At 61.4% G+C, this 23397-nt stretch overlaps 1 protein-coding gene across 1 annotated transcript in view; it reads right to left on the bottom strand.

Annotated features, from left to right (window-relative positions):
* Positions 1 to 22696, bottom strand: part of NIBAN2 (niban apoptosis regulator 2) — a 29875-nt gene extending 7179 nt beyond the window's left edge. The window contains exons 1-5 of the mRNA XM_039561671.1: positions 22261 to 22696; positions 8441 to 8571; positions 5130 to 5258; positions 4941 to 5046; positions 3320 to 3487 (exon numbers count right to left, since the gene is read on the bottom strand). Coding sequence (XP_039417605.1) covers positions 3320 to 3487; positions 4941 to 5046; positions 5130 to 5258; positions 8441 to 8571; positions 22261 to 22681 — 955 coding nt within the window. The 5' untranslated portion in view covers positions 22682 to 22696. The remainder of the gene's footprint in view (positions 1 to 3319; positions 3488 to 4940; positions 5047 to 5129; positions 5259 to 8440; positions 8572 to 22260) is intronic.
* Between the last annotated feature and the right edge of the window lie 701 nt (positions 22697 to 23397).

The raw sequence follows: 23397 nt of genomic DNA, 5'->3' as shown, positions 1-23397 counted from the left end.
AGGCACAGCAGGAGCAGGGGCTCAGTGACCCCCAAATGGTGCGCAGGGACCTGGGGGGCTCAGTGACCCCCAAATGGTGCACAGGGACCTGGGGGGCTCAGTGACCCCCAAAGGCACAGCAGGAGCAGGGGTTCACCGGGATGGCACCCAGTGACCCCCCCAGCACTGCGGGACGGGCCAGCTGGGGGGGACTGGAGGAAGTGGGGGCCCTGTAGGGAGCAGCGAGGCTTGGAAGGAAGAGGAAAGTGGCCAAGAGGCACCAGGAGTGAGTCAGGGCCAGGCTGTCCCTGGGGTGAGTCACTGCAGCACGAGGGGGGCTCAGATGTCACCCCCACCCTACCACAGCACCCATCGGGAGGAGGGGCAGTGCCTCACCCCACAGCGAGGAGGAGGAGATGGGGACAGCGGGCAGGCAGGACAGCCCGGGAGCTGTCCCACATGTCCCATGCATGTCCCTGCCTTGTCCCAGCCTGTCCAGGCTGAGGGGGTCCCTGCCAGACAGGGAAACACCCCTGGGAGAGAACCCTCCAGCCCGATTCCCCTCCCCATGCCCGGAGGAGGGGACCAGGATGGGATCTGAGCCAGGGTGACCCTGCTGGGAGGCTCCAGGGGATGATCCCTGCAGTGCTGACACGTCCCAGAGCACCTGGCAGTGCTGGGGACACAGCCCCGGGCAGTGAGCAGATCTCTCCCAGCGCACACAGACTTTCCTAAGGTGATTACAATTAACTCCAAGCCTAAGCAGCTTTTCTTAAGGGGCAGCTTAATAATCAGGGGGAAAAAATCCACTGAGAAAGTCAAATCTGTTCCTTTCTCAGTCTTTGGTGGGAGCCAGAGCTGGGCTGAGCTTCCAGGGGCCGGTGCTGCTCCATCCACAGCTCCTGGGATTGTCACCTTCTGTCCCTGCAGGGCCTGGGGCAGGATTTTTCCCTGAAAGAGCCCTCCCAGTGTCACTCAGTCCCGGCTGAGCCTGAGGCCATCCCTGAGTCTGTCCCCAGCCCTGTGCCCTGTCCAGGCAGGGCTGGTGCAAGAATCCCCCGTGACACTTCACAGGGCAAATTTAATGAGTTTCCTTCATTAATGTGTGGTTTAGGACCTGGAGTGGCAGGACACAGGGAATGGCTTCCCAGTGCCAGAGGGCAGGGCTGGATGGGAGATTGGGAAGGAATCGTTCCCTGGGAGGGTGGGCAGGCCCTGGCACAGGGTGCCCAGAGCAGCTGGGGCTGCCCCTGGATCCCTGGCAGTGCCCAGGGCCAGGCTGGACATTGGGGCTTGGAGCAGCCTGGGACAGTGGGAGGTGTCCCTGCCCGTGGCAGGGGTGGGATGGGATGAACTTTAAGGTCCCTTTTAACCCAAACCATCCTGCAACAAGGGGCAAGAACCCTCAGGGTGGGCCCTGCCCAGCCCCAGGTGACACCAGACAGGGCAAGGGACAGTTTTGGAGCAGCCAAGGGCTCCAGGGGCACCAGGCTGGACCCCGTGTGTGTGAGGAACAGAGCTGCACATCCCCAGTCCTCACAGAAGGCCTGCTGTTACACAAACCCATCCTGAGAAAGGGAGGTGAAAATTCCCACACGAATCACAACCAGAGGCAGAAACAGAGCCTCTAATTTAGGGGAAAAAAAAACCCAAACCAACAACCTCAAAGTGCTCTACAATAACAAAAGAGCCTTCATGGAATATGAAACAGGATCCTGGAGCTCCCAGGAGCAGAGAGGGGCAGGAAGAACAATGTCACAGAGAAATCCGGGCTGGAGGAATGCAGAAGCCCCGGCACCGAGCCCTCCTTGGCCACTGCCCACTCAGGAAGGCTTTTCCATCACATGCTGAGGAGAAGGAGAGGGAGGAGAGGATTTTTTGGCACAGCCATGGCTGGCAGAGGGGATGGTGGAGGGGCTTCCACCTCCCCTGGGTCCCACAGCAGCACCCAGCAGGTGGGAGGGGGAATTAGAGCTAAAAATCGGGAGTTTGATAGCAGGAGATCGATTCCTCTTTTATCCAGAGCTGGTTTTGCCCCCATTTGAGTCCTTGGTGCTTGAGCTCCATCCAGAAATGATCCTCAGGAGAATCCCAGGAGGATGAGGGGTCCCAGCACTCAGACCTCCACAAAGGAGTCCAGGCCCCAGGCAGGCTGAGGGGGCACATTCAGCCCAACGAGCTCAGACACCCCCAGCACAAAAAAAAAAAAAAAAAAAAAAAAAAGGAAAGAAAGCAAATTTTTGGGAGATTTAATCCAAAATGAGAGGATGGAAACCTTCAGTGAAAGCCAGGCTCCAGATCCCACCCTATTACAGCAGCCCTGGCAAAACTGGGGTGAAACTGAGCCTACCCAGGGCTCCCAGGAGTGAAAGCAGCATTTAAAAAATGGGCAGCATCTAAAATGCCCACTAGAACACCCGACTTTGAGTAGGTTTCAGCTCTGGCACCACCTTCCTCAGGAAATTTCTCACCATCCCAGGCACGGCTGGGATCTGGGGCTCAGCCCAGGAGTGCCCAGGCCACAGCCAAGCAGGAAAATCATGTTTTCCTGCCAGAGGATCACTGATGTGGGAGGCAGGTCCTGCCCAGCCCGGCTGCACAGCCCTGCACCCCCTGCCCACAGCCCCCTCGGGGGAGGTTGGGGTTTGATGACTTCAATTAACAAGGATTTTCTACCTCAGGGTGGGAAATAGGCATCAGGGCAGCTCTGGAGCCAGGCTCTGGGCTGATTCCTGGAAATACTTCCTGCCCTGGGCAAGTATCCTCATGGGCAGAGGATGGAGCTGGGCACAGGGATGCTCCAGGGAGCTGGAGGTGATGCTGGCACTGATGAGATGCTCAGTTGTGGAATCCCAGACTGGTTTAGGTTGGAAGGAACCTTAAAATCATCCAGTGCCACCCCTGCCATGGGCAGGGACACCTCCCACTGTCCCAGGCTGCTCCAAGCCCCAATGTCCAGCCTGGCCTTGGGCACTGCCAGGGATCCAGGGGCAGCCCCAGCTGCTCTGGGCACCCTGTGCCAGGGCCTGCCCACCCTCCCAGGGAACGATTCCTTCCCAATATCCCATCCATCCCATCCCATCCCATCCATTCCCAACATCCCAAGCCATTCCCCCTCATCCTGCCACTCCATTCCTTGTCCAAAAATCCATCTCCAGCTCTCCTGGAGCCCCTTTAGGCCCTGCAAGTGTCTCCCCACATCCTTCCCTTCTCCAGACTTGCTCAACAGCCCCCACCCAACTCCTCCTCATGAACTCCAAACCATCCCTTTGTCCCAAAAACCCCAACCTGGTCACCACAGGGCCTCCACCACGCTCTGTGACCCTCAGATGTCACTCACCGTTGTTGCAGTGCCGCACGCAGTCCTGGAACACCGCCCGCCACTTCTCCTGCTCCTTGCCCGTCATCACACAGAAATAGTAGTGCCGGGCATAGGGGTGCCACAGGATCAGCGGGAAATCCGTGGGGCACTTCAGGATGGGGGAGTGCCCAGATTTGGGGGTCACACCTGTGGAAAAGGGTGGATGGTTTGAGGGGGAGATGGAGCCGGGCAGGGATGGGGAAGCTGCAGGGTTGGGGGTGTCCAGAAGGGACGTGCAGAGCCCTCAGCTCCTTCCAAGGGCCTTTGCTGGGAGTTGTCTCCCAAAAAAAAAAAAAAAAAAAAAAAAAAAAAAGCAAAAAGGGCCTCATTTTTCCCAAAAGGAAATTGGAATGAAAACTGAAAAGTAAAATTGAAAGTAATTAAAAATCATGTGGTTCTCATGGAGCCATGGACATGTCTCCCTTCCTTCCTGTCTTCCTTCCTTCCTTCCTTCCTTCCTTCCAAATTCCTTCCTTCCTTCCTTCCAAATTCATTCCTTCCTTCCTTCCTTCCTTCCTTCCTTCCTTCCTTCCTTCCTTCCTTCCGAATTCCTTCCTTCCGAATTCCTTCCTGTCTTCCTTCCTTCCTTCCTTCCGAATTCCTTCCTGTCTTCCTTCCTTCCTTCCTTCCTTCCGAATTCCTTCCTTCCCTCCTTCCTTCCTTCCTTCATTCCTCCCTCCTTCCTTCCTTTCCTCCTTTCCTCCCTTCCTGACTGTGGCAGGATCTGAGCAGCAGAGACCCCGCACCCCACTGTGGGATGGGGCTGTTCTCCTTCCCTACAGCCCCACTACCCAAAACTGCCCCTTCCAAAGGTGCCCAGGGATGCTACATCCCAAATAAACCCCTTCCCTGAAGAAGGATTATTCCCCTCAGGGATTCTTCATCCTAAAATGATCCCTTCCATCATCCCTATGGATGCTGCACCCTAAAACAACACCTTTCTAAAGGTCCCCAGGAATGCTACACCCAAAACTACCCCTTCCAGAAGTTCTTTAAGGATGCTGCACCCCAAACTCACCTTTCCTAGAAGGTTCCCAGGGATACTACACCCCAAAATCATCCTTTTCCAAAGGCCCTCGGGGATCACACCCCAAACCTACCCCTTCCAGAAGGTCTTTAAGGATGCTACATCCCAAAATCACCCCTTTCTAGAAGGTTCCCAAGGATGTTACACCCCCAAATCACTCTTTTCTGAAGGGTCCCAGGGATGCTGCACCCCAAACCTATCCCTGTCAGAAGTTCTTTAAGGATCCTACACCCCAAACCCACCTTTCTGGAGGTCCTCAGGGATCACACCTCAAACCTACCCCTTCCAGAAGGTCTTTAAGGATGCTACTCCCCAAACCCACTTTCCCCATGTCCCTCAGGGATGTTACACCTCAAAACCACCCTTTTCTAAAGGTCCCCAAGGATGCTACACCCCAAAATCCCCCTTTCCCAAAGGTCCTCCTGGATCACACCCCGAACCTACCCCTTCCAGAAGGTCTTTAAGGATGCTACACCCCAAAATCTCCCTTTTCTAGAAGGCCCTCAGGGATGACACCCCCCAAACCCACCCAAAGGTCCCCCAAGGGCTGCCCAGCAGCACAAGGGCCCTCACCAGGCAGGCTGTTGTTGACCAGCTCCAGGTACTGCTCCACAGAGGTGAGGATCTTGTAGCCAGCACTGTTGACCAGCACCCGGGGCGGCAGCTCCCGCTCGTAGGCCTGAGCAGGAGAAACGGCCATGGATGGGGCGTCCCCTTGGGAATGACCCCGCTGGAGATGGCTGGAAGGGGGATTCTCCTCACCAGTTTGTTCTCGTACAGGACCAGCCCGTAGTTGTGCGGCACCACGCAGAAGCGGTTCCTCCACTTCTTGTTCTCCTCGATGTACTGGAAGATGTTGCCCGAGTAGATGACGTGGTCCTCCAGTGGAACCTGCAGGGAGGGGACAGGAGGTGGGAGGCACAGGGGATCAGCCAGGGGACAGCTCTGCCCTGGGGAGCTCAGCGAGCTCTGTCCACGGTGGGTTGGGTGGGTGTTTCTGCGCTAGGGCCGTGCTGAGGGTCTCCACTGCACCATCTCCCACAGCTTTGCGAAGTTTGGTGCCTGAATTGGTGCATCTGGGTGATGCCTTTGAGGGGCACCACGTGGTGACACCTCTGGTGACACCTCTGCCCTTGGCATCTCCCCTCTGGGACACACCGAGCTCAGCTGAGCCACCCCAGCTCCCCTGGATGAGGGGAAGGTTGGAGCAGAGCCCTGCAGGAGCAATTCCCTGCTCCAGCTGCTGCAATTTCCCTGGCATGGGGCACGGGGAGGATGTGTGGCACTGCTGCCAGGAGGTCCTGCCAGAGGCATCTGCAGGTGGCAGGGACCAAGCTCTGCTCAGCAGGGTCTCCAGATGGGACAGGGAAAAGCAAGAAGCCACCCTGTAGAGCCCAGCACCAGACGATGCTCAGATGTTCTGGACTTCACTGGGACCAGTGAAAGCTGTTTTAAACCCGGAGAGATTCTGAGTGGATTTTGGGAAGGAATTGTTCCCTGGGAAGGTGGGGAGGGGCTGGGATGGAATTCCCAGAGAAGCTGGGGCTGCCCCTGGATCCCTGGCAGTGTCCAAGGCCAGGCTGGACATTGGGGCTTGGAGCAGCCTGGGACAGTGGGAGGTGTCCCTGCCCATGGCAGGGGGTGGCACTGGGTGATCTTTAAGGTCCCTTTTAACCCAAACCATTCCATGATTCCATGACAGGATTCCATGGCAGGAACAGGCCAAGGACACCCCGTGTCCCCCTGGCTGTGCAGCCCCTCCCCAGCTCTCCAGCACCGTCTGGCCGGCAGCGTTGACACCATCCCAAACACAGCCTGCCTGAGGCAGCCAGGAATTCATCCCAGGAATTTTTATGATCCCAGGAACATAAACAGGAGCTGAGAGCTCTCGTGAAGGCTGGAGCGTGCGGCAGCCACCTCTGCTGCCGTGGCCACCCACCCTCCACCACGGTGGCCACCAAGAGGGACCAGCAGGGCTTGGATTCCACCCTGCCCCGGCAGCAGAACCCTTCTGGAGGAGCTTTTCCCACTCTTCTCCTGGCTCACAGGACCCTCACTGCTGTCCCCAAGGCCTGACCACACACCCCCTGGGCTGGGGGAGGTCTGACAGCAGCTTGGCTGCTCCTCACTGCTCCCCAAAGCCTTTGGAACGGGGAAAACCAAGCCCAAAGCGAGCCCTGCAGGGCTGGGGACCAGCAGGAGGAAGGAGAACCCAAACCCTGAGGCCACCAGCAGGGATGGGGACAGAAAGGAGGTGCCAGCTCTGGGGAGTGCCCACCAGTGACTCATGCGAGGGGAATGAGCCCTCCTCAAGTGGCTCAGGGCAGGCAGAGCCCCACAGACGGGCTGCTGGTGGGATAAAATCCAGGCTGAGCCCTGACACGGCTCTGGGGACCCTGGAGAGCCCCAGCACTGCTGTCCCCTCCTCACACACCCTCCTCACCCCCGGGAGGCACCGAGGGGGCTCCTCCCAGCTCCAGCAAATATTTGGGACAGGCAGGTGTGTGCCAAACTGCGGGGCTGGGCAGGGAGGGGCCGGGGAGCCCCTGGGCTGTCCCGATCCCTGCCACAGAGGGAGCAGAGGGTGTCAGGGATGGGTTTTCAGGAGCTCTGGATTGCTGGAGAGACCAAAGGCAGGCGTGTTTATTCCGTGTTCTCATTGCTGTTGTATCCTGCTGGTGTTTCAGGTGCCTGGATCATCCTTCACACCCTGTTCCTGCTGTCCCCCCCTGCCCAGGAAGGCCACCAGTGTCACCCCTGGTGTCACTGCACCGAGCACCACAGAGCTCACAGGAAAAGGGGAATAAATAAAGAACATTTAAAAATCCCGAGTGCCACATCCCAGCTGAGGCCGGGCAGGAGGACACCCTCCATCCTCGTGCCACCCACAATTTATTGGGGCATGTTTGGAGAGCACAAAGCACAGGTGGAGATGCTCATCCCTCACGGATGTGGTGTCTGGAGCACTGTGACATGCCAGTGGCACTGCTGGGTCCCTGCGAGGGGCTGGGCAGCAGACAGGACACTGAGCAGGAGGAATTCCTATTTCTCCACAGGGTTTTTCCAAGACTTGCAGTGTCCCTGACCTCCCGACCTTGCTGCTGTCCCTCAGACATTCCTGGGCTGCTTGCTGGAGCTTTTTGATGAAGCAACCAACCTGGGGATGGAGGCACCTCCCGAGGGGGCTGAAGGCATCCGAGGAACCCGGGGGTGCTGAGGACACTGGGCCCGGCTCCTCTCCAGGAACCTCCACTCCTTTATTTTTCCTAACACACCCAGCACCCAGGCAGGTCCCTGAGGGGATGGGGCACGTCCTGGTGCCTGGGCAAGGTGTCACCTTCATGGGTGGGTCAGGGGCACAGCCACTGTGAGCGCCCAGGGCTTGAGGCTGAGCTCAGGGAGGCATTTCCTCGATTGGTTTAACAGAGCCACCCCTTTAAGCCCCAGACAAAAGCAGATGTGCAATCCCATCTCCTCCTGCTTTCAAGGACAGCAGCTCCACCAACCTGGCCAGGGAAAACCCCAAGAAAGCCACCCCGGGGAGGACCCCAAGCCATGTCAGCTTGTGAGCAGCCCCACCTGAGGTGCATCTGCCTTTGGAGGAGGGAGGGAGGGAGGGGAAGGCAGGATCCACCCCGCCAGAAGCCACGGCCACAAATCCCATCCCTTCAGCCAGGCAGGACACACGTGGCTGCTGCAGGTCAGACTCGGAGCCACCTCTGGGATCAGGGATTTCCTACTCCTCCCTGGGAATTTGCCCAGGTGTGAGCATCACTCGCAGCCAGGAGCAGGAGGACACAGCCTGGCACGGCTGCTCAGGGCTTCTCTGGGCACTGAGGGGTCCCTGAGCTCCTGCGACAACCAAAGCCAGCCTTACCCTGCTGCCTCCGCGTGCTCCTTCCATGGGGTGGGAACAAAAACCATCCCAGGGAGCCCCACAGCATTCAACGCCCCAGGGACGGGCTGGACCAGGAGCACAGGGCCACATTCCACCCAGCAGGGTGGGTGAGACAGGGACAGGGGCCGTGCCTGGGCTCTGGGAAGGACGTGGATCTGGGGGACGGAGCCCTTACCTTGCGGTGGAGCAGCTGGGCCTGCGGGCCCCCGGCGCCCTCGATCTCATAGCGGACGCTGTTGAAGAGAGCTACCCCAAACTGCTCCTTGTAGCACCGGCAGAACTCGCCCAGCACCTTCCCCGTCTTCTCTGCAAAGGGACAGCAGAGCCACATCAGGCACGGGCTGGGTCTGGGGCCTGAAACCCCCCAGCACCCACCCAGACCCCTCCCCTGTCACCCTACAGCCTTTGGTGCAGGGACTACGGCAGAACCCGCTGCCTTCCGCCCTCCCTGCCCAGCCCAGGGCCCGATTCGGGGTCAGGATGATCTCTTTTTTTTGGCCTTTCACATTAATTTCATGGATTCCTCTCCCCGGCAGGAAATTCCTGACATTGAGCTGATTCCGGCGGTGCCGAGGCTTCCTGTGCCTTGTGCAGCTCCTGGCCCAGCTCCGACCACCTCAGCCAGCTGGGATTAGGGGCAGCCCCCCATTGCCCAGCCCAAACATCGCTCAAACCCCCCTGACCCCGCTGTGCCCCCAAAGGGCCATCCCACAAAGGGGCTCCCAGCCCTGCAGCTCGTGAAGCAGCAGGGTTGGGATTAGGGTTAGGGTGAGGGGAAAGGACAGCCTGGAGCCCCCCATGTGAGGCAGGGACCCCCACCAGGACCCCAAACTCCAGTCTGGGATGAGTCCAAGGTGTTGGGAGAGCTTGAGCTGCCACATAACCCCTGCACCCCACACTGAAGGAGACGCCCTCCATCCCACAGGCAGCCCCTCAATGCAGGGTGTGGGAGCACATTGCAAACCCACCCCCAGCAGCAGGGACGGGGCTTTACCTGCCCCAATGTGGCAGCCATGGGACTCTCTTGGGCACCCTGACCCACCCAGCACCCTCCCCACCCCTGCTCCAGACTCCCCATGGGGGTCCCACACCAAAACCCCGTCCCAAAGCATCCCAAAGCTGGAGAAACAACTCCCCCCGAGCTGCTTTTGGCACATGGGGCCTTGACTTTGAACTCCCCTGTCAACTTTGCCCCAGAGCCTGTGAAAAATGAAGAATTTGAGTCTCCTCCAACAATTTCTGACGGCTCAGGCTGCGCCAGAGTGCCGGCGATGGGCGCGGGGAGGATGGATCCTGGCTCTGCATCCCGGTGCTGGAGCCAGCGCGATGCTGGGGGCACGAACCCAGACAAAACAGCCCCCACACCCGCACGGCACAGCCTGGCAGCAGCCAAAAATTCCAGCAGGAGCCAAAACCTCCAGCGGCAGCCAAAACCTCCAGCAGGAGCCGGCCTGGAGCTGGCAGCCAAGGCAGCACAAGGAGCAGCTTTGCTGCAGGGTGCTGCAAATCCCCATGGGATGAGCGGCTCCAGAGGAAAATGCTGCCCAAGGAGGGATGGAGCCATCCCTGAGGAGATGCCAGCACTACGAGCCACAGGAGCGAACTACAGACCAGCATCAGGCTGGGAAACCCCTGGGAATTTAACAAATTCACAACAAAGGATGGGACACCCCAGCTCATCCCAGCACAGCAATTCCTCAGCCTGGGTTTTGGCCTTTCCTCCTGGCATCCCTGCAGCCCCTCTGTTGCAATTCCCGTCTCCCAAGCCGTGTGGTTTTGGCCAGGGCTCTGGGCAGCCATGCAGACAGCTGAGATTTAAAACGACGTTTTGAGGTTTCATTTCCTTTCAGTCCATGGGAAAAAAGGAGCCCCAGGTCCCCGGGCAGGCTTAGTCACTCATTCTTCCCTGATTAACAGTGGGGCCAATTAGGAGGGTTTAAGTAAAGGGGAAAGCAAAAGTCAATTATTTGCAGAGGTTGGAACAAGACTTGCAGTCAAACATGCGAGGTGACTAAATCTGCCCCGGCTCAGCAGCACTCTCCGGGGTGCTGGGGCGATGTCTGGGGCCACTGGTGTTCCCTGCCTAGTAGCCCTGGTGGCAAGCCTGGGGAAGCAAGAGGGACATGGACCCTCTGTGGGATCAGGAGGTGACAAAATGTGGGGTGCTAGTGGTGGCACAGCCGGGCTTTGCTTGAGCAGAGGATGGGAAGCCCACGCTGACGATGCCAGAGGGTGTCCTGACCCCTCACATCCGGAACACCCTGGCAGGGCTGATGTGTCACACTCAGGAACTGCCTCAGCCGCCCACCGGCTCCTTCATCAGGCTGAGCAAAGCCTCTCAAAAGTGCTGAGAGCATTCCCTGGCTCCACACAGAGCACAGGGGGCTATGGAGAGCATTCCCTGGCTCAGCACGGGGGGCTATGGAGAGCATTCCCTGGCTCAGCACGGGGGGCTATGGAGAGCATTCCCTGGCTCAGCACGGAGCACAGGGGGCTATGGAGAGCATTCCCTGGCTGCACACAGAGCACGGGGGGCTATGGAGAGCATTCCCTGCTCCAGCTCCACCATCAAAGCCACCCACGAGTGGCCGTCCTTCCCTGAGCAGCTTTGGCTGCACATCCAGCCGAGAGCTGGAGGGGTCTGGGGACAGGGGACACAGCCCCCCTAGATTGTCACCTGTCCTCAGACCCCTCACCATCATGGCAAAGGAGGGAAGGGACCCCACCCCACAACCAACAGCACACCCACAAAGTGCTTTGGCAAACAGGAGCACCCACGGGGACCTCCCAGGGACGGGTGTCCCCAGCCACCCACCCACAGCGCTTTCCCAATCGCGGTGTTTGCCAGGGGACCGCAGCACCCTCCCCCTGCCACCAGCCGGTCCCTGTCACACCCAGCGGGGCGGCGGGGCTGGCGCAGGCCCTGGCACGTCCCGCTGGCTGCCGGCTCCTGGCAGCGGAAGCCACCGCGGGGTTCCAAGAGCACCGGCAGCACCAACGCCTGGCTCAGCAGGATCCCTGTGCCAGCACCTCTGGTCACAGAGCTCCTCTGTCCCCAGCCTCCTGCGCCCCTCCTGCCTCTCCGTGACTCAGCCGCGCGTGGTGGCTGCAGGAGGAGGGGGATAAAGGGGCTGCACAGCCGGGGAGGGCGCGGAGAGGGCTCTGGGCATCGGCAAAGCCCGAGCCGATGTGGGTGTGGGATGCTGGGAGCAAGGGCAGGGCCACAGCAGCTCCCAGCCACGCTCCAGCCCTCCCTGCCAGGTCCCCAGGGACCCCCACACCCAGCCTGGGCTGGGGGCACAGCAGGGCAGGTGGCCCCGTGAGGACACGGGGACAGAGCAGGGCAGCACAGCTTTGTCCTTGTCGCGGGTGACGCTGGAGGAGCGCAGAGCCCGAGGCTCCTGTGGGTGAAACCAGCCAGGAGAGGAGGCTCCTGTCCTGCCCAGCCCCCTGACCGGCCACCGCAGCTGTCACTGAGCCCAGGCAGGGCACGGCCAGGGCACAGCCCTGGAGCCATCGGTGCCCCAAAGGCAGGTGCAGCCCTCGCCTGCTCTGAGGTCACAGCCCGGCCAGGGCAGCCTTGGCTGGGTCTTGGTCCCTCTGAGCCAGGGCAGGAGGTGGATTTTGCCTTCAGGGTTCCAAAGGCAAACTGTCCAAGCTGGTCCAGCAGCTGGGACTGGCTGTGTGCTGCCCTTGGAAACATCTCCAGGAGCGTAATCAGCCCCACACATGGAATCATGGAATGGTTTGGGTTGGAAGGGACCTTAAAATTCATCCCACCCCCTGCCATGGGCAGGGACACCTCCCACTGTCCCAGACTGCTCCCAGCCCCAATGTCCAGCCTGGCCTTGGGCACTGCCAGGGATCCAGGGGCAGCCCCAGCTGCTCTGGGCACCCTGTGCCAGGGCCTGCCCACCCTCCCAGGGAACAATTCCTTCCCAATATCCCATCCAGCCCTGCTCTGTTTCAGTGTGAAGCCATTCCCTGTGTCCTGTCCCTCCAGTCCTTGTCCCCAGTCCCTCTGCAGCCCTCCTGAAGCCCCTTTAGGCCCTGCAAGGGGCTCTGAGCTCTCCCTGGAGCCTTCTCCTCTCCAGGTGAGCACCCCCAGCTCTCCCAGCCAGGCTCCAGAGCAGAGGGGGTCCAACCCTGGGAGCAGCTCCTTGGCCTCCTCTGGACTCTCTCCAACACAGGCACATCCCAAGGCAGAGCCAACTCTGATCCCAACCTCCCATAAGACCAGAGCCAGCCCCACCTCTGAGAGATGGGGGAAAAAACCAATCCATGAGCTGCAGGTGTGACCCAGAGCCCTGATCACCTGGAGCCCAGCCTGCACAGCTGGACCTTGCTCTTCCCTCCAGCTGCTGCATTTGTTGCCTGCAGGTTGTTCCACCACAGCAGGAGCTCCAGAAACCCCATCCCGCATTCCCAGGCTCATGGAGAGCCCTTCCAGCACCAGTGTGTGTCCAGAGCTCGTTTTCCTCATGTCCTTGAGATCATGTGAGAATGGGAGTGCTGCTGGAAATAGCCCAGGCCTGGGCAGCCCGCTCAGCAGACTCAGCCATGGGAGGTCGGTCCTGCACAGGTTTGCTCCAATATTTCTTTGTCCTTCCTCCTCCTCCTCCTCCTCATTCTCTCTCAGTGTTCTCTCAACCTCCTACGGGGGTATTGGGGATGCCACGTGTCCCTGGTGGGACAGAGCCTGATGGGGACAGGGACGGGGCTCAGCCCAGGTGTGTCCCCAGGGCTTGGTCCCTCAGCTGCTCCCAAAGGCAGTGGGGACCAGAGTTCTGGGGCACCCACAGACACAGGCACACCCATCAGCAGGGCATCAGGGAATGGGTTGGGTTGGAAGGACCTTACAGCCCATCCAGTGCCACCCCAGACACACCTTCCACTGTCTCAGGGTGATCCAAGCCCTGTCCAGCCTGGCCTTGGGCACTGCCAGGGATCCAGGGGCAGCCACAGCTTCCCTGGGCACCCTGTGCCAGGGCCTGCCCACCCTCACAGGGAATAATTTATTCCCAGTATCTCACCTAATTTCCCTTCTTTCAGTTTGAAGCCATTCCCCCTTGTCCTGTCACTACAATTCCTCATGAAAGTCCCTCTCCAAATTCCTTGTGGCCCCTTCAGACACTGGAAGGAGCTATGAGGTCTCCACAGGACCTTCTCTTTTCCAACATGCACACCCACACACGTGTGCTCACACACCCCCCTCGGAGGGGCTGCAGGCCAGCAGCTGGCAAATCCCAGTAGGAACAGTCATCTGCATCCTCCTCCAAGCCCACATCCCGTCTGGCAGCCACGGCCCTCACGTGTCCACTTTACATCTGTCCAGGGGGTGAGGTGCCTTTGGAATCCCAGCCCTCCTCAGAAGCCCCCTGGGAGGATGTGGAATCGTGGAATCATGGAAGAAAAGATTGGTTTGGGTTGGAAGTGACCTCAAAGTTCATCCCATTCCACACCCTGCCACGGGCAGGGACACTTTCCACTATCCCAGGAGTGGAGTGGCAGCAGGAGCTGGCGTAGGGTGCCCAAACCCCTGTGGGTGCCACAGGGATGCCTCACCCCAGGCAGGGAATTTTCCTCTTGGTCCAGAAAAAATTAAGAAAAACAAAAAGGCCAAACCAGCTCATTGAAGCAGAACCCCCGGGCTGGGGGGGGGCTGTGGCCTGGCCTGGCTCCTTCCCCAGCTCTGTGGGACAGCCGGACTCAGGCCAGCTCCCCCCGGCCCCACGCAGTGTCCGGTGTCCCCCGGGCAGCTCCACCGGGGGGATTGGCAGGGCTGTGCTTGCAGGGCAGGGCAGGAGCAGACACGGCGGGGACACGTCCTCACGTCCCTCTGCTGGGTGTCCCTGCCCTGGGGACAGTCCCTGTGGGACAGGTGACCCGTGGGCAGCTTGCTGAGGCTGCTGGGTGAGGAGTTAATTACTAATTTAGCCAGTAAATGATTAGTGAGCGGGGGCAGGCTGCGGGGGGGCTCCCAGCAGCCCCAGACCACTGGCACTGATAGGGACAATCACCACGGAGGCACTGACAGGGCCAGTGATGGCTCTTCCAGCAAGGGAAACAAAGCCACTGCAGGGATGTGGATGCCACTGACTGTCCCCAGGTGATGTCCCCAGGTCATCTCTCTCTGTGGGGCTGCTCCAGCCCTCTCTGCTGTCTGGTCCAGGCACAGCCAGGCCATGTTCCCACTGTCCCTCAGCTGTCCTCCTGTGTCCCAAATCCTGGCATTGTGCAGACAGAGTGTGTGGGCATCCCCCGAGGGAACAGCACGGCGAGGATGGGGTGCACACATGGATGGGGGGCACAGGATGCCATGGATGAGGTGCCCAGGGCACCCCACGAGCTCTGAGGAGGACCCGTGGCCCTGGGCTGTCCTGGCTCATCCCAGGCTCACCCCAGCAGGAATTTGGGAAAGACAATGACAGCAGGAGATGGCTCCAGGTAGGCTGAGCACCAGGAGTGCAGTGCCAGCCAGCACAAGGGACAGTGCCACTACAGATGGGGCACAGGAACCCTGCAGAGCCAACGGGTGCACCCAAAGGGTTAAGCCCCAGCCGGCAGTTTAGGGTTTCGGGAATTTGAATGTGAGCTCATTTCCACCCAGAAACAGCAAACTCCTTCATATGGGCCTGACTCAGCCCGGCTGAGCACCCAGAGGAGATGCCAGGACTGGGGGAAGTTGGGCACCAGTTCCTCACCCCGGGGCACTGTGACAGAGAAGGGCTGGAGGAGGTTTTGTTCCTAATAACAGCAAAACCCAGGGGCTGACCCAGCAGCTCTCCGTATTTCCCTCTCTCATACAAACCAGGAGAGGCTGGAGCAGGGAAAGGAAAATGTGGGAGAGCAAAATCTGGGAGAGTTTCCCCTCTGACCTCCCCGCACCCTTCACACAAACCCACCCAAACCCACCCTGGGGTGTTCCTGCTCCGGGCTGCTCTCAGGACTGGCACTGAGCTTGACTGGAACAAGACAGGAGCAGAGGCTGCTCTGATGCCAGGCAGGGCTCAGCGCCAGGGAGGTGGCAGGACAGGGGCGCTGCCAGCCTCCAGCACTATCCAAAATCCATCGGGAATATTTTCAGAACTGAAAGTATTGCCCAAAACCAGCTCCGAAGGCCGGTGGGGGTGGAAAGGGAGCATGCCGTGCCTCCCCCAGGCAGCAGCTCGGGAGCGGCCGGCTGCGCTGTGACTCAGCCGCGCTGGGAAGGCTGGGCAGGCCGGGTAGGAAGGGATGAGGCAGCGGAGCCTCGCCGGAGAAACCAGCTGGGGCCGGGCCTGAACCGGTTCATCCTCTCTGGCCGTGCCTGTGCCGTGCCGGGCTCTGCCCCCGGATGAGTCAGAAGCGCCCGTGGTGCCAGCGCAGGACTGGGGCACCCGCCGGGGACACGGCTCTGAGAGAGCTGCCCCCATCCCCAGCACCCTGCGCTGTCCCCTCGGCCGGCTGGGACCCCGCGGGTGCTCCCAGGGCTGCGTGCCCACCCTGGAGCACCCAGCCCATCTCCCACCACCAACGCCGCTGCCCTCCCAGCCCACGGCAATCCAACCTGCCGGGACACAGCCATGCTCCCATGGCCCTGCGAGGCTCTGGAGCCAACCACGGGTTTAAAAATGAAGCGGCACATTCAGCAGCAGCTCCTCAACCTCTGAACAGCTGAAAAACACTGAAAAAACCACTTTCAGCCAAGCTTTGGACACCTTCTGCTGCTTCTTTGGACACCGCTGCTCCTGCTCTGCTATCCCGGCTGTGAGCCGGGCTCAGCCCCCTGCTCCAGCCCCTTGCCGTGGCTCGGGGTCACGTCCAGCCCGGCAGGACAGGGATCAGCGGCCGGCTACGTGCCGGCGGGTGTTTTCCCGTGGCGTGGATGCCGGTGTCCCGCTGCTTCCCGGGAACAAGGCAGTGCGGGGCTGCTGCGTGCGAGGAATGTGCCTGTGAATAACAAACAGCAGCGGGGCCTTCCAGCGGCTCCCGGGGCTGGGCCGAGGTGCCTGCCCTGAGCCTCCCTGCCCAAACAGCCTCCGAGGGATGTGGGAGGAGGAGATTCCTGCCCCCATCCAACCTGCAAGCCCCCTTTCCCCTTGGAGCAGCCTTTGGGGCAATGCTCCAAAGCCGTGGGGCACAGGTGCCCTCATAGCTGGGTTAAAGCCACCCCAAAGCAGAGAGCCACCTGACAGTGGGCACGGGGACCGGGCTCAAGCCACCAGCAGAGGTGACTGCACTCCCAGGACTGTCAGGATATGTCCCATGGACACAGGTGGCTGTGGGAGGATGGAGCATCCCTGTAGGGGACTTGGCTCAAGCTGAACACCAACCCCAAACCCTGAGCTGGACCAGCACCCACTGCCCTCATCCTGGCTGCAACCACATCACCCCACGTGTCCCTCGTTCCCCTGGGTGCCACCAGCACCTGGCCAGGGTGGAGAAGAGCTGCCACCGCTCTGGTTCTCACCACAGCAGGGTGGGAACCAGCACCACCCCTGCCCAGACAAGGTCCAGCTCATCCCCCAGCACCGGCTGGGCTGCATTGCAGCCCTCGGGAATGGCGCAATCCGGGGTGTGCACAGGCATCCACATCCTCCTGGGAGCCATGGGACGGGGAGCTGAGGTCCCCAAGGCAAAGGGGATGGAGCAAACTTGGGCATCTCCTATGCTGGGGGCAGCTGGGGGCCAGCAGTCCATGCTCCGGGATGTCCCGGCAGCCGCTTCCCTTGTGCCCAGCCCCAGGGAGAGGCACCAAACCTGGCACACTGTCCCTGTGCCCAGCTGGACAGTGCCAGTGGGAAACCCGATCCAGCCCCGGGGGAGGAGACCAAACAAAGATTTTTATGTGTATCCAAAAAAACAACCCAGCCAAGAGGGATTTGAAGAAAACAGCCCTGAGCCTGTCCTGGAGCCTGTCCTGGAGCTCCCCCCCCCAGCTCCTCCATACCCATCCCACAGGATGCTGTCCCGTCACTACTTTGGGGTCTGGGAGCTGGCTCACCTCAGCTTTGGGCACATTCCTTCATGCAGGGAAACCTCCCAAGGGGCTGAGCAGAGCTGGCAGAGGGAGAGAGGAAGCCAGGACAAGAGTCCTGTGTCCCAGGAACCACCAGCATAGCAGGAGATGGGCGAGACCCTGCCCCAGGTCCTCTGTCACCTCCAGGGCAGTGTCCCATCCATCCTGCTGTGAGGGAATGTCCCATCTGGGGACTCCCCTAGTGAAGGAGGCCGAGTTCCCAAGAGGAATTCCCCAGAGAGATCCCTGCCAGCGAGGGCAGGAGTGGACAAAAAAGGGCAGGAGGGCAAGGAGAAGGGCACGGTGCTCTACCAGAGCTGGGGCCTGTGTCAGATGTCGCTGCTCTTTCCCTTTGAAAAGGGGGAAAAGGTGGAGTTTTATTGCTTCCTCCCCTGCTGGTCCAAGAGACTGGAAGGCAGCAAAAGCTGCTCTGCTCTGCCCCTTCCTCCCTCCCCTCTTGGCCCCGCCACTGGGCTCTCCATGGAGCCACTGCAGGCACCCCCAGGCATGGGACAGGGCATCAAGGCCAGCCAGGGGCTGGGGACAGGGCACAGCTCCTGCTTGGGGACCTCACCAGGTGGGCTCTGGGGGCTGCAGCCCCAGGATGAGGTGAGATCCCCCACAAAGTGGGTGGTGGGAGCAGAGCTGGGTCCTGCAGGGGCAGAGCAGGTCCTGGAGAGCCCATCCTCACCTGCCTTCACACCTTGCCCCATCAAGTGCCCGTGGATAAACATCTCTGGATCCCTCCAGCCCTTCTTCCTGCTGGAAAGCTTGGAGACATGGAGCCTGTCGGTCCCAGGAGGGTGGAATGGAGCTGACAGGGGCTGTGCCAAGAGGCACCGAGCCCCTCTGAGCTCTGAGCCAGCCTCTGCAGTGATTTGGGCAGGAGGGGAGGCAAAGGCTTGGGAAATCCCAGCTCCTGGCTGTGTCCCTGCAGTGGGTTTTGGGGTGTCCGACACTGCCGTGGGGGTGTCCTGCTCTGGGGATATTTTCTCTCCCTGGGCTGGCCCAAGGAGAGCTCTCAGCTGCCATCCTGGCTCAGTTCCTCCTGTCCCAGCCCTGCCTCTCGCAGGCAGAGCAGGGATCCCCTCCGTGCGTGCCCCAGCTCGCTGCAGCCGAAGCCTGTGGCTAAACCCTGGCTGGGGGAAGCAGGGAAAGCCCTCCCCGAGGGAAGGCAGGCTCTGCCCCGGGGCTGAGCACGGCCGGGAGGGCTCCCATGGCCCGCCCACGTGGGAAGGCCACCAGAACAATGTCCCCTGCCCCAACACGCTGGCTCGGAGCGCGCCCCGTGCCCCGACACGACGGCTGCAGGTAAAGCCCCAGCTTGCCAGAACCAGCCCTCGCCGCTGGCAGGGAGCCCTGACGTGCCAGGGGAGTTATTTATTTGGCGATGAAAGACACACGTTTCGTTGGGAGAAACCACTCCACGGCTGCAGCGCCGAGCCCTCGGAGCCTCCCTGCGCGGCTCCCCCGGGGCAGGGTGAGGGTTTCAGCCTCAAGACCAACCCCAGAGCGCGGCAGCCTCTGCCTCCCACGCCGGCTGGAGCTGAGCTGCGGCAAAGGCTGGGAAATGAGTGTCACGCTTAGGGAAAAGCCACAGCGAACCTGCTCCCGCTGCCAGCAGGAGGAGGACACCGAGCCCTCCATCCCTGGGGCTTGCCACAGCCTGGTGCCTTCTGGCACATCTGGAGCCGGCCCTGCAGCCCACGCCATCGGCATCCAGCCTCCTGCTTGGTGGGATCAGGGATATGCAGACACCGATGCCTGGCAAAGCTCGCTGGAGCAGGGAGGCTGCAGGTCCGGCTTCAGGGATGAGGCTCGGTATCACCTCCGCCACCTCTGCGTGGGCTGGTGCCCGTGGAAGTCCTACCCCGAAATTAGCAGCTGCTTCACTCCGTAATTAACGGGCTGGCGACTCCCCGGAGATGCCAGAGCAAGGTGTGAGCTCCCCGGGACCCTCCCTGTGCTGCCGCCCACCCCCACATCCCTCTGGTCACGGAGACATCCGGCAGCTCCTGCTGCATCCCTGGGCTCTGCCACCCCTGGGCTCAGGAGTACCAGCTCCACCCAGACCCCAGCCAGCTCCTGCCAGCCACACTTCACCTCAGCCCCCAGCAGGAGGGGTCCATGGGATGCTCTAGGGAAGGAGTTACTCCAGCATGAGGGAAGAGCTTCATCCAGTCCCATGCTGAGAGCACCCACTGCCCCGGACAGAAGAGGACACTGCAAAACTCCAGGGCACCCAATGACACCCTGGTTTCCCAGGACACTCCATCCCTCCCCGAGGGAAGGCAGGCTGAGGGTGCCCATGCTGGGCGTCCTTGCACAAGGAGGATGAGCCAGTCCCTGCTCCAGCCCATAGAGCAGGTTGGAAGCAACTCCCAAACCACATCTAGGAGGAAGAGGAGGAGGAGGGCAGCCGAAGGGTGTTGACAAACAAACTGGATGACTCAGGCAGGAAGATGTCCAAAGCAGGGTGGCAGGAGGAAGCACTGGTCAGAGAGACCCTGGAGACTGGAGTGCAGGAGCTGCAAAGAGCTCCTCCAGACAGCCCCAGCATCCCCAGCAGGGAGCTGCCTCCATGCCTGCCTGGAGCCCTCCAGCCCCACCAGAGGGAGGAAAGACCCTGGTCCTGAGCCACCCAAGTCACGCGTGTGTGGCTCGTGACTTCTGGGAGACATTGGCACGAGCCTCACGCAGCCACAACCACGTGGGCCGGGACAGGGCATGGGACCCCACAGCCTGGGCACTGTGGGCATGGCAGGGCTTTTCCCACCTCCTCCTGCTTTTAACTCATTCCCAGGAGGGGCACAGGTCTGGCCCAGGCTCTCCCCCTCAGCTCTGCTGGTCTAAGAGGCTGCAACCTTGGGAAGCACTGCCAAGCACAAAGAGCTCCTGTTCCTCGAGCAACCAGGGGTCATGGCAGCCTGGACAGCAAATCCAAACTCCCCAAATTTGGGAGGACAAGTGGGAAAAGCTGCTTGCAGAAGGGCTGGATCCCTCCTGGGGCAGCGGCAGCGGAGAACAGGCCGAGCTAGGCAGGAAAACCCGGAGTTTTCCCCGCCACGTTGCTTTGCATGCCTGACAGCAAGTCGTGCCTTGCCTGCTGGGTTACAGCCCCTCCCAGCTCCGGGGGATCCTCAGCCAGCCAGGAGCCCTGGCAGGAGCACAGAGGTGCTCCAGGAGCCCAGTTTGCCCCTGTCTCTCACAGGGAGGTGTCCCAGTACAGGTGTGTCCCCCCCTACTCACCCCAAACCTCTGGAGCTGCAGCATCTTCCAGCCCAGTCTCCATAATCCTATTCCACAGGAATCTTTTTTTTTCCCTCAGGAAATCTTTTTCCCATTAAAACTTTTTTCCCACGAAAAGGCCTCTGCAGCCCCCAGGCATGGGTTAAAACCCACCCTGGGCTGACAGCTCAGCCCCTGCCGGGGTGCAACCATCCAGCCTGGCCTTGCAAACACCCAGTCCTTGACCCAGCAGAGACAGATCCCTGCACAGGAAACCCAGCCAGGCTTTTCCTTGTTATTCTTCAGGATTAGGATCACAGGGGCTTGCACAGGGAGCTATCTCTGCACTGACAACCAGCAAGTTTCAGGGAGATTCGGGATCTGCTTTGGATCCAAACACGCCACGGGCAGCCCCGACCCGGTGCAGCCTCGCAGATCAGCCGGGCTGAGCTTTAACTAATGCGAGATGAAAACCCCAGAGCGAGTTCCAAGCTCTCCTTCAAAGCTCAGAAACCTGCTGGCGTCCTGCTGAGCCGCATACCACGTAAGCATTCCTGCCAGGATGGGGCCTGGCAGGGCGGAGGGGCTGCACCGCGAGACACCGTGTCCCTGTGCCAGCCCCACGGCAGCTCCAGCGCTGCTCCGCCGGCAGCAGCTCTTCCCCCAGAGCCCTCGGGGACAAAAGGACTTCAGAGCCACTCCCGCGGCTTTATGGCCGAGACAGAGGAGTGATATGGCGGAGTCACCTCCAAAACATCGGCACTCCCCAGCCCTTGAGCTGCCTGCGAGACGCACAAGGTCCAGCACGAAGCCACCCTCGGCGGTGACACCCACCCAGGTGCGGCTCCGCTGGGTGCGGGGGTGGCTTCACCCACTGGAGACGAGGCTTTGCCCGCCTGGGGAGCTGAAACCAAAGCTGGGGCGTGAAAGGGCTCGGAGGTTACGTCCTGCCCGCTCAGCAGCCCCTGGGAGCCAAGAGCCCGCATCACAAAGTGGCTTGGGGGAGCCCAGCACCGCGACGGAGAGGTGACCCCACTCACAGGGGTCAGGAGTGTCACCACAGACCCCAATTAGCAGCCCTGACCTTCCCCCCAGCCACTGCTTCACACAATCCCAGCCTGTGCGGAGCCGTAACCCCGCGTTCCGCGCTTCCCAGGCAGCTCTGGCCAGACATCCTGTGCCACGGGCGAGGCGCTGCCGCCCGGGGACAGACGGGCTCTCAATGACCCCATTGTCACCCTTGCCCGTCCCACGGCGCTGGCGGGGGCACTGCTGTGTCCTGCCTGTGCCGGGGCAGGCTGGAGGCAGCCAGAACCTTTGAGGAGGGCTTTTCCTAATGATCTCCCAGCAATGCAAAGGGGGATGAGACTCATCTGCCAGCCAGCCCCAGCAGTCCCCGTGCTGACAGCGGTGTCCCCGCGCTGGACCCGGCTTCCAGCATCCCCCCGGAGCCCAGCTCCCCTCTTCCCTCCCCGCAGCCCGAGGGGTCCCCGAGCCCCGCCGCCAACACAAACACCCCCGGCACAATCCAACCTTCCATTTGGGAGGCAGACGGGCACCTCGGGTACCCCCCGGAGCCCCCCGAGCTGCGCCCAGGCAAAACCACGGGGAAGCTAAAAATTAAAAAGGTTAGAGAGCGAGAGAGAGGCGAAGAGCAGGCGTGGGGGTCCCGGGAACACTGAGCGGGGGGGTCCCAAAGGGATTGAAGGAGGGATGGGGAGATCCCGCCGAGGAGAAGCGGAGCGGGGGGCGCGTCGGGGGCTCACCCGCGATGTGCTGGCGGCGACCCTCGTCCAGGTGCGTGGAGACCACATCTCCCATGGCGAGCGGAGCCGGGCCGGGCCGGGCGGCGGGAGGAGCGGCAGGAGGAGGAGGGAAGAGGGAGGAGGAGGAGGAGAAGGACGAGGAGGAGGAGGAAGGCAGCGCTCGGGGCGGCCCGGCAGCGCGGCGCCCCACGGCCCCCCCGGCCACTCCTCCCGCACCGCCCCGCGTCCCTCCCGCCGCCCCCGGGAGCAGGGAGAGGCTGCGAGTGTCCCCCGGCGGGTAATTAGCCGCGCTAATTGCCGGAGGGGGAGGAGGGGGATGGGCAGGATGGAGCCGGGCGCTGGGCAGTGCCCGGTGTCCCCCCCGCAGTCCCGCTGGGAAAACCGGCTCCGTGCTGGCACCGCGCTGCCCCAGCCCCGGCATTGCAACACCCGGGCTCCGTCCCACCTGCGCCCACACCCCGCGGCCGCCAGCCTTGACCTTGGCTCGGGCGCTGCCAAGGTGGAGAGCGGGCGTGGGAGCCGGCGGGCAGCGGGCACAGCGAGGGGCCCCGCGCCCTCCCCAGCCCGCGGGAGAACGCGATGGGAAACGCTCGAGTTGATTTAAAACCCGCCCCGGCCACAGATTTGGGAGCAGGAGCTGTCCCGGGATGGGGGCATCTCAGGGAGCAGGAGGGCACACTCGGAGAGCAACACTAAACCCGGGAATGTTCCACCGATCCTGCAAAGTCTCCTCGGACACAGCCGGGAAGGGAGCAGCTGGAGCTGCGGCGCTGGAGGAAGCGGTGGAAAAGCTCCTCCTTCCTCTTGCTGCTGCTGCCGCGGCTCCTTTGCCGAGAGCAACAGGCGGAAACGGCCTCGCAGGATCCTGCGGCGCTGCCTGGGCACGATCCGCAGGGAGGAAAGGCCTCGCCGGCGTCATTCCCAGAGCCCGGGCACCGCCAGCAGCTCGGGGTGTGACCGAGGGAGGAAGAGGAGGAGGACGTGGTGGCGTGACCAGAAAGTTCAAGCTGTTCCCAGCCTCAGGGCGGCTCCGGGGAGTCGCTGCCGAGGTGGATGCACGCCTTGGGATCGCTCTGCTCCCTGGATGCTTCCAGACCTCTGGAAGCTGGGGCTGGGCTGGGCGAAGCTCGTCTCAGC

Source organism: Corvus cornix, chromosome 17 (genome assembly GCF_000738735.6).
Source record: "Corvus cornix cornix isolate S_Up_H32 chromosome 17, ASM73873v5, whole genome shotgun sequence".
Taxonomy (NCBI): Eukaryota; Metazoa; Chordata; class Aves; order Passeriformes; family Corvidae; genus Corvus; species Corvus cornix.
This window is presented reverse-complemented; position numbering and strand designations above follow the sequence as displayed.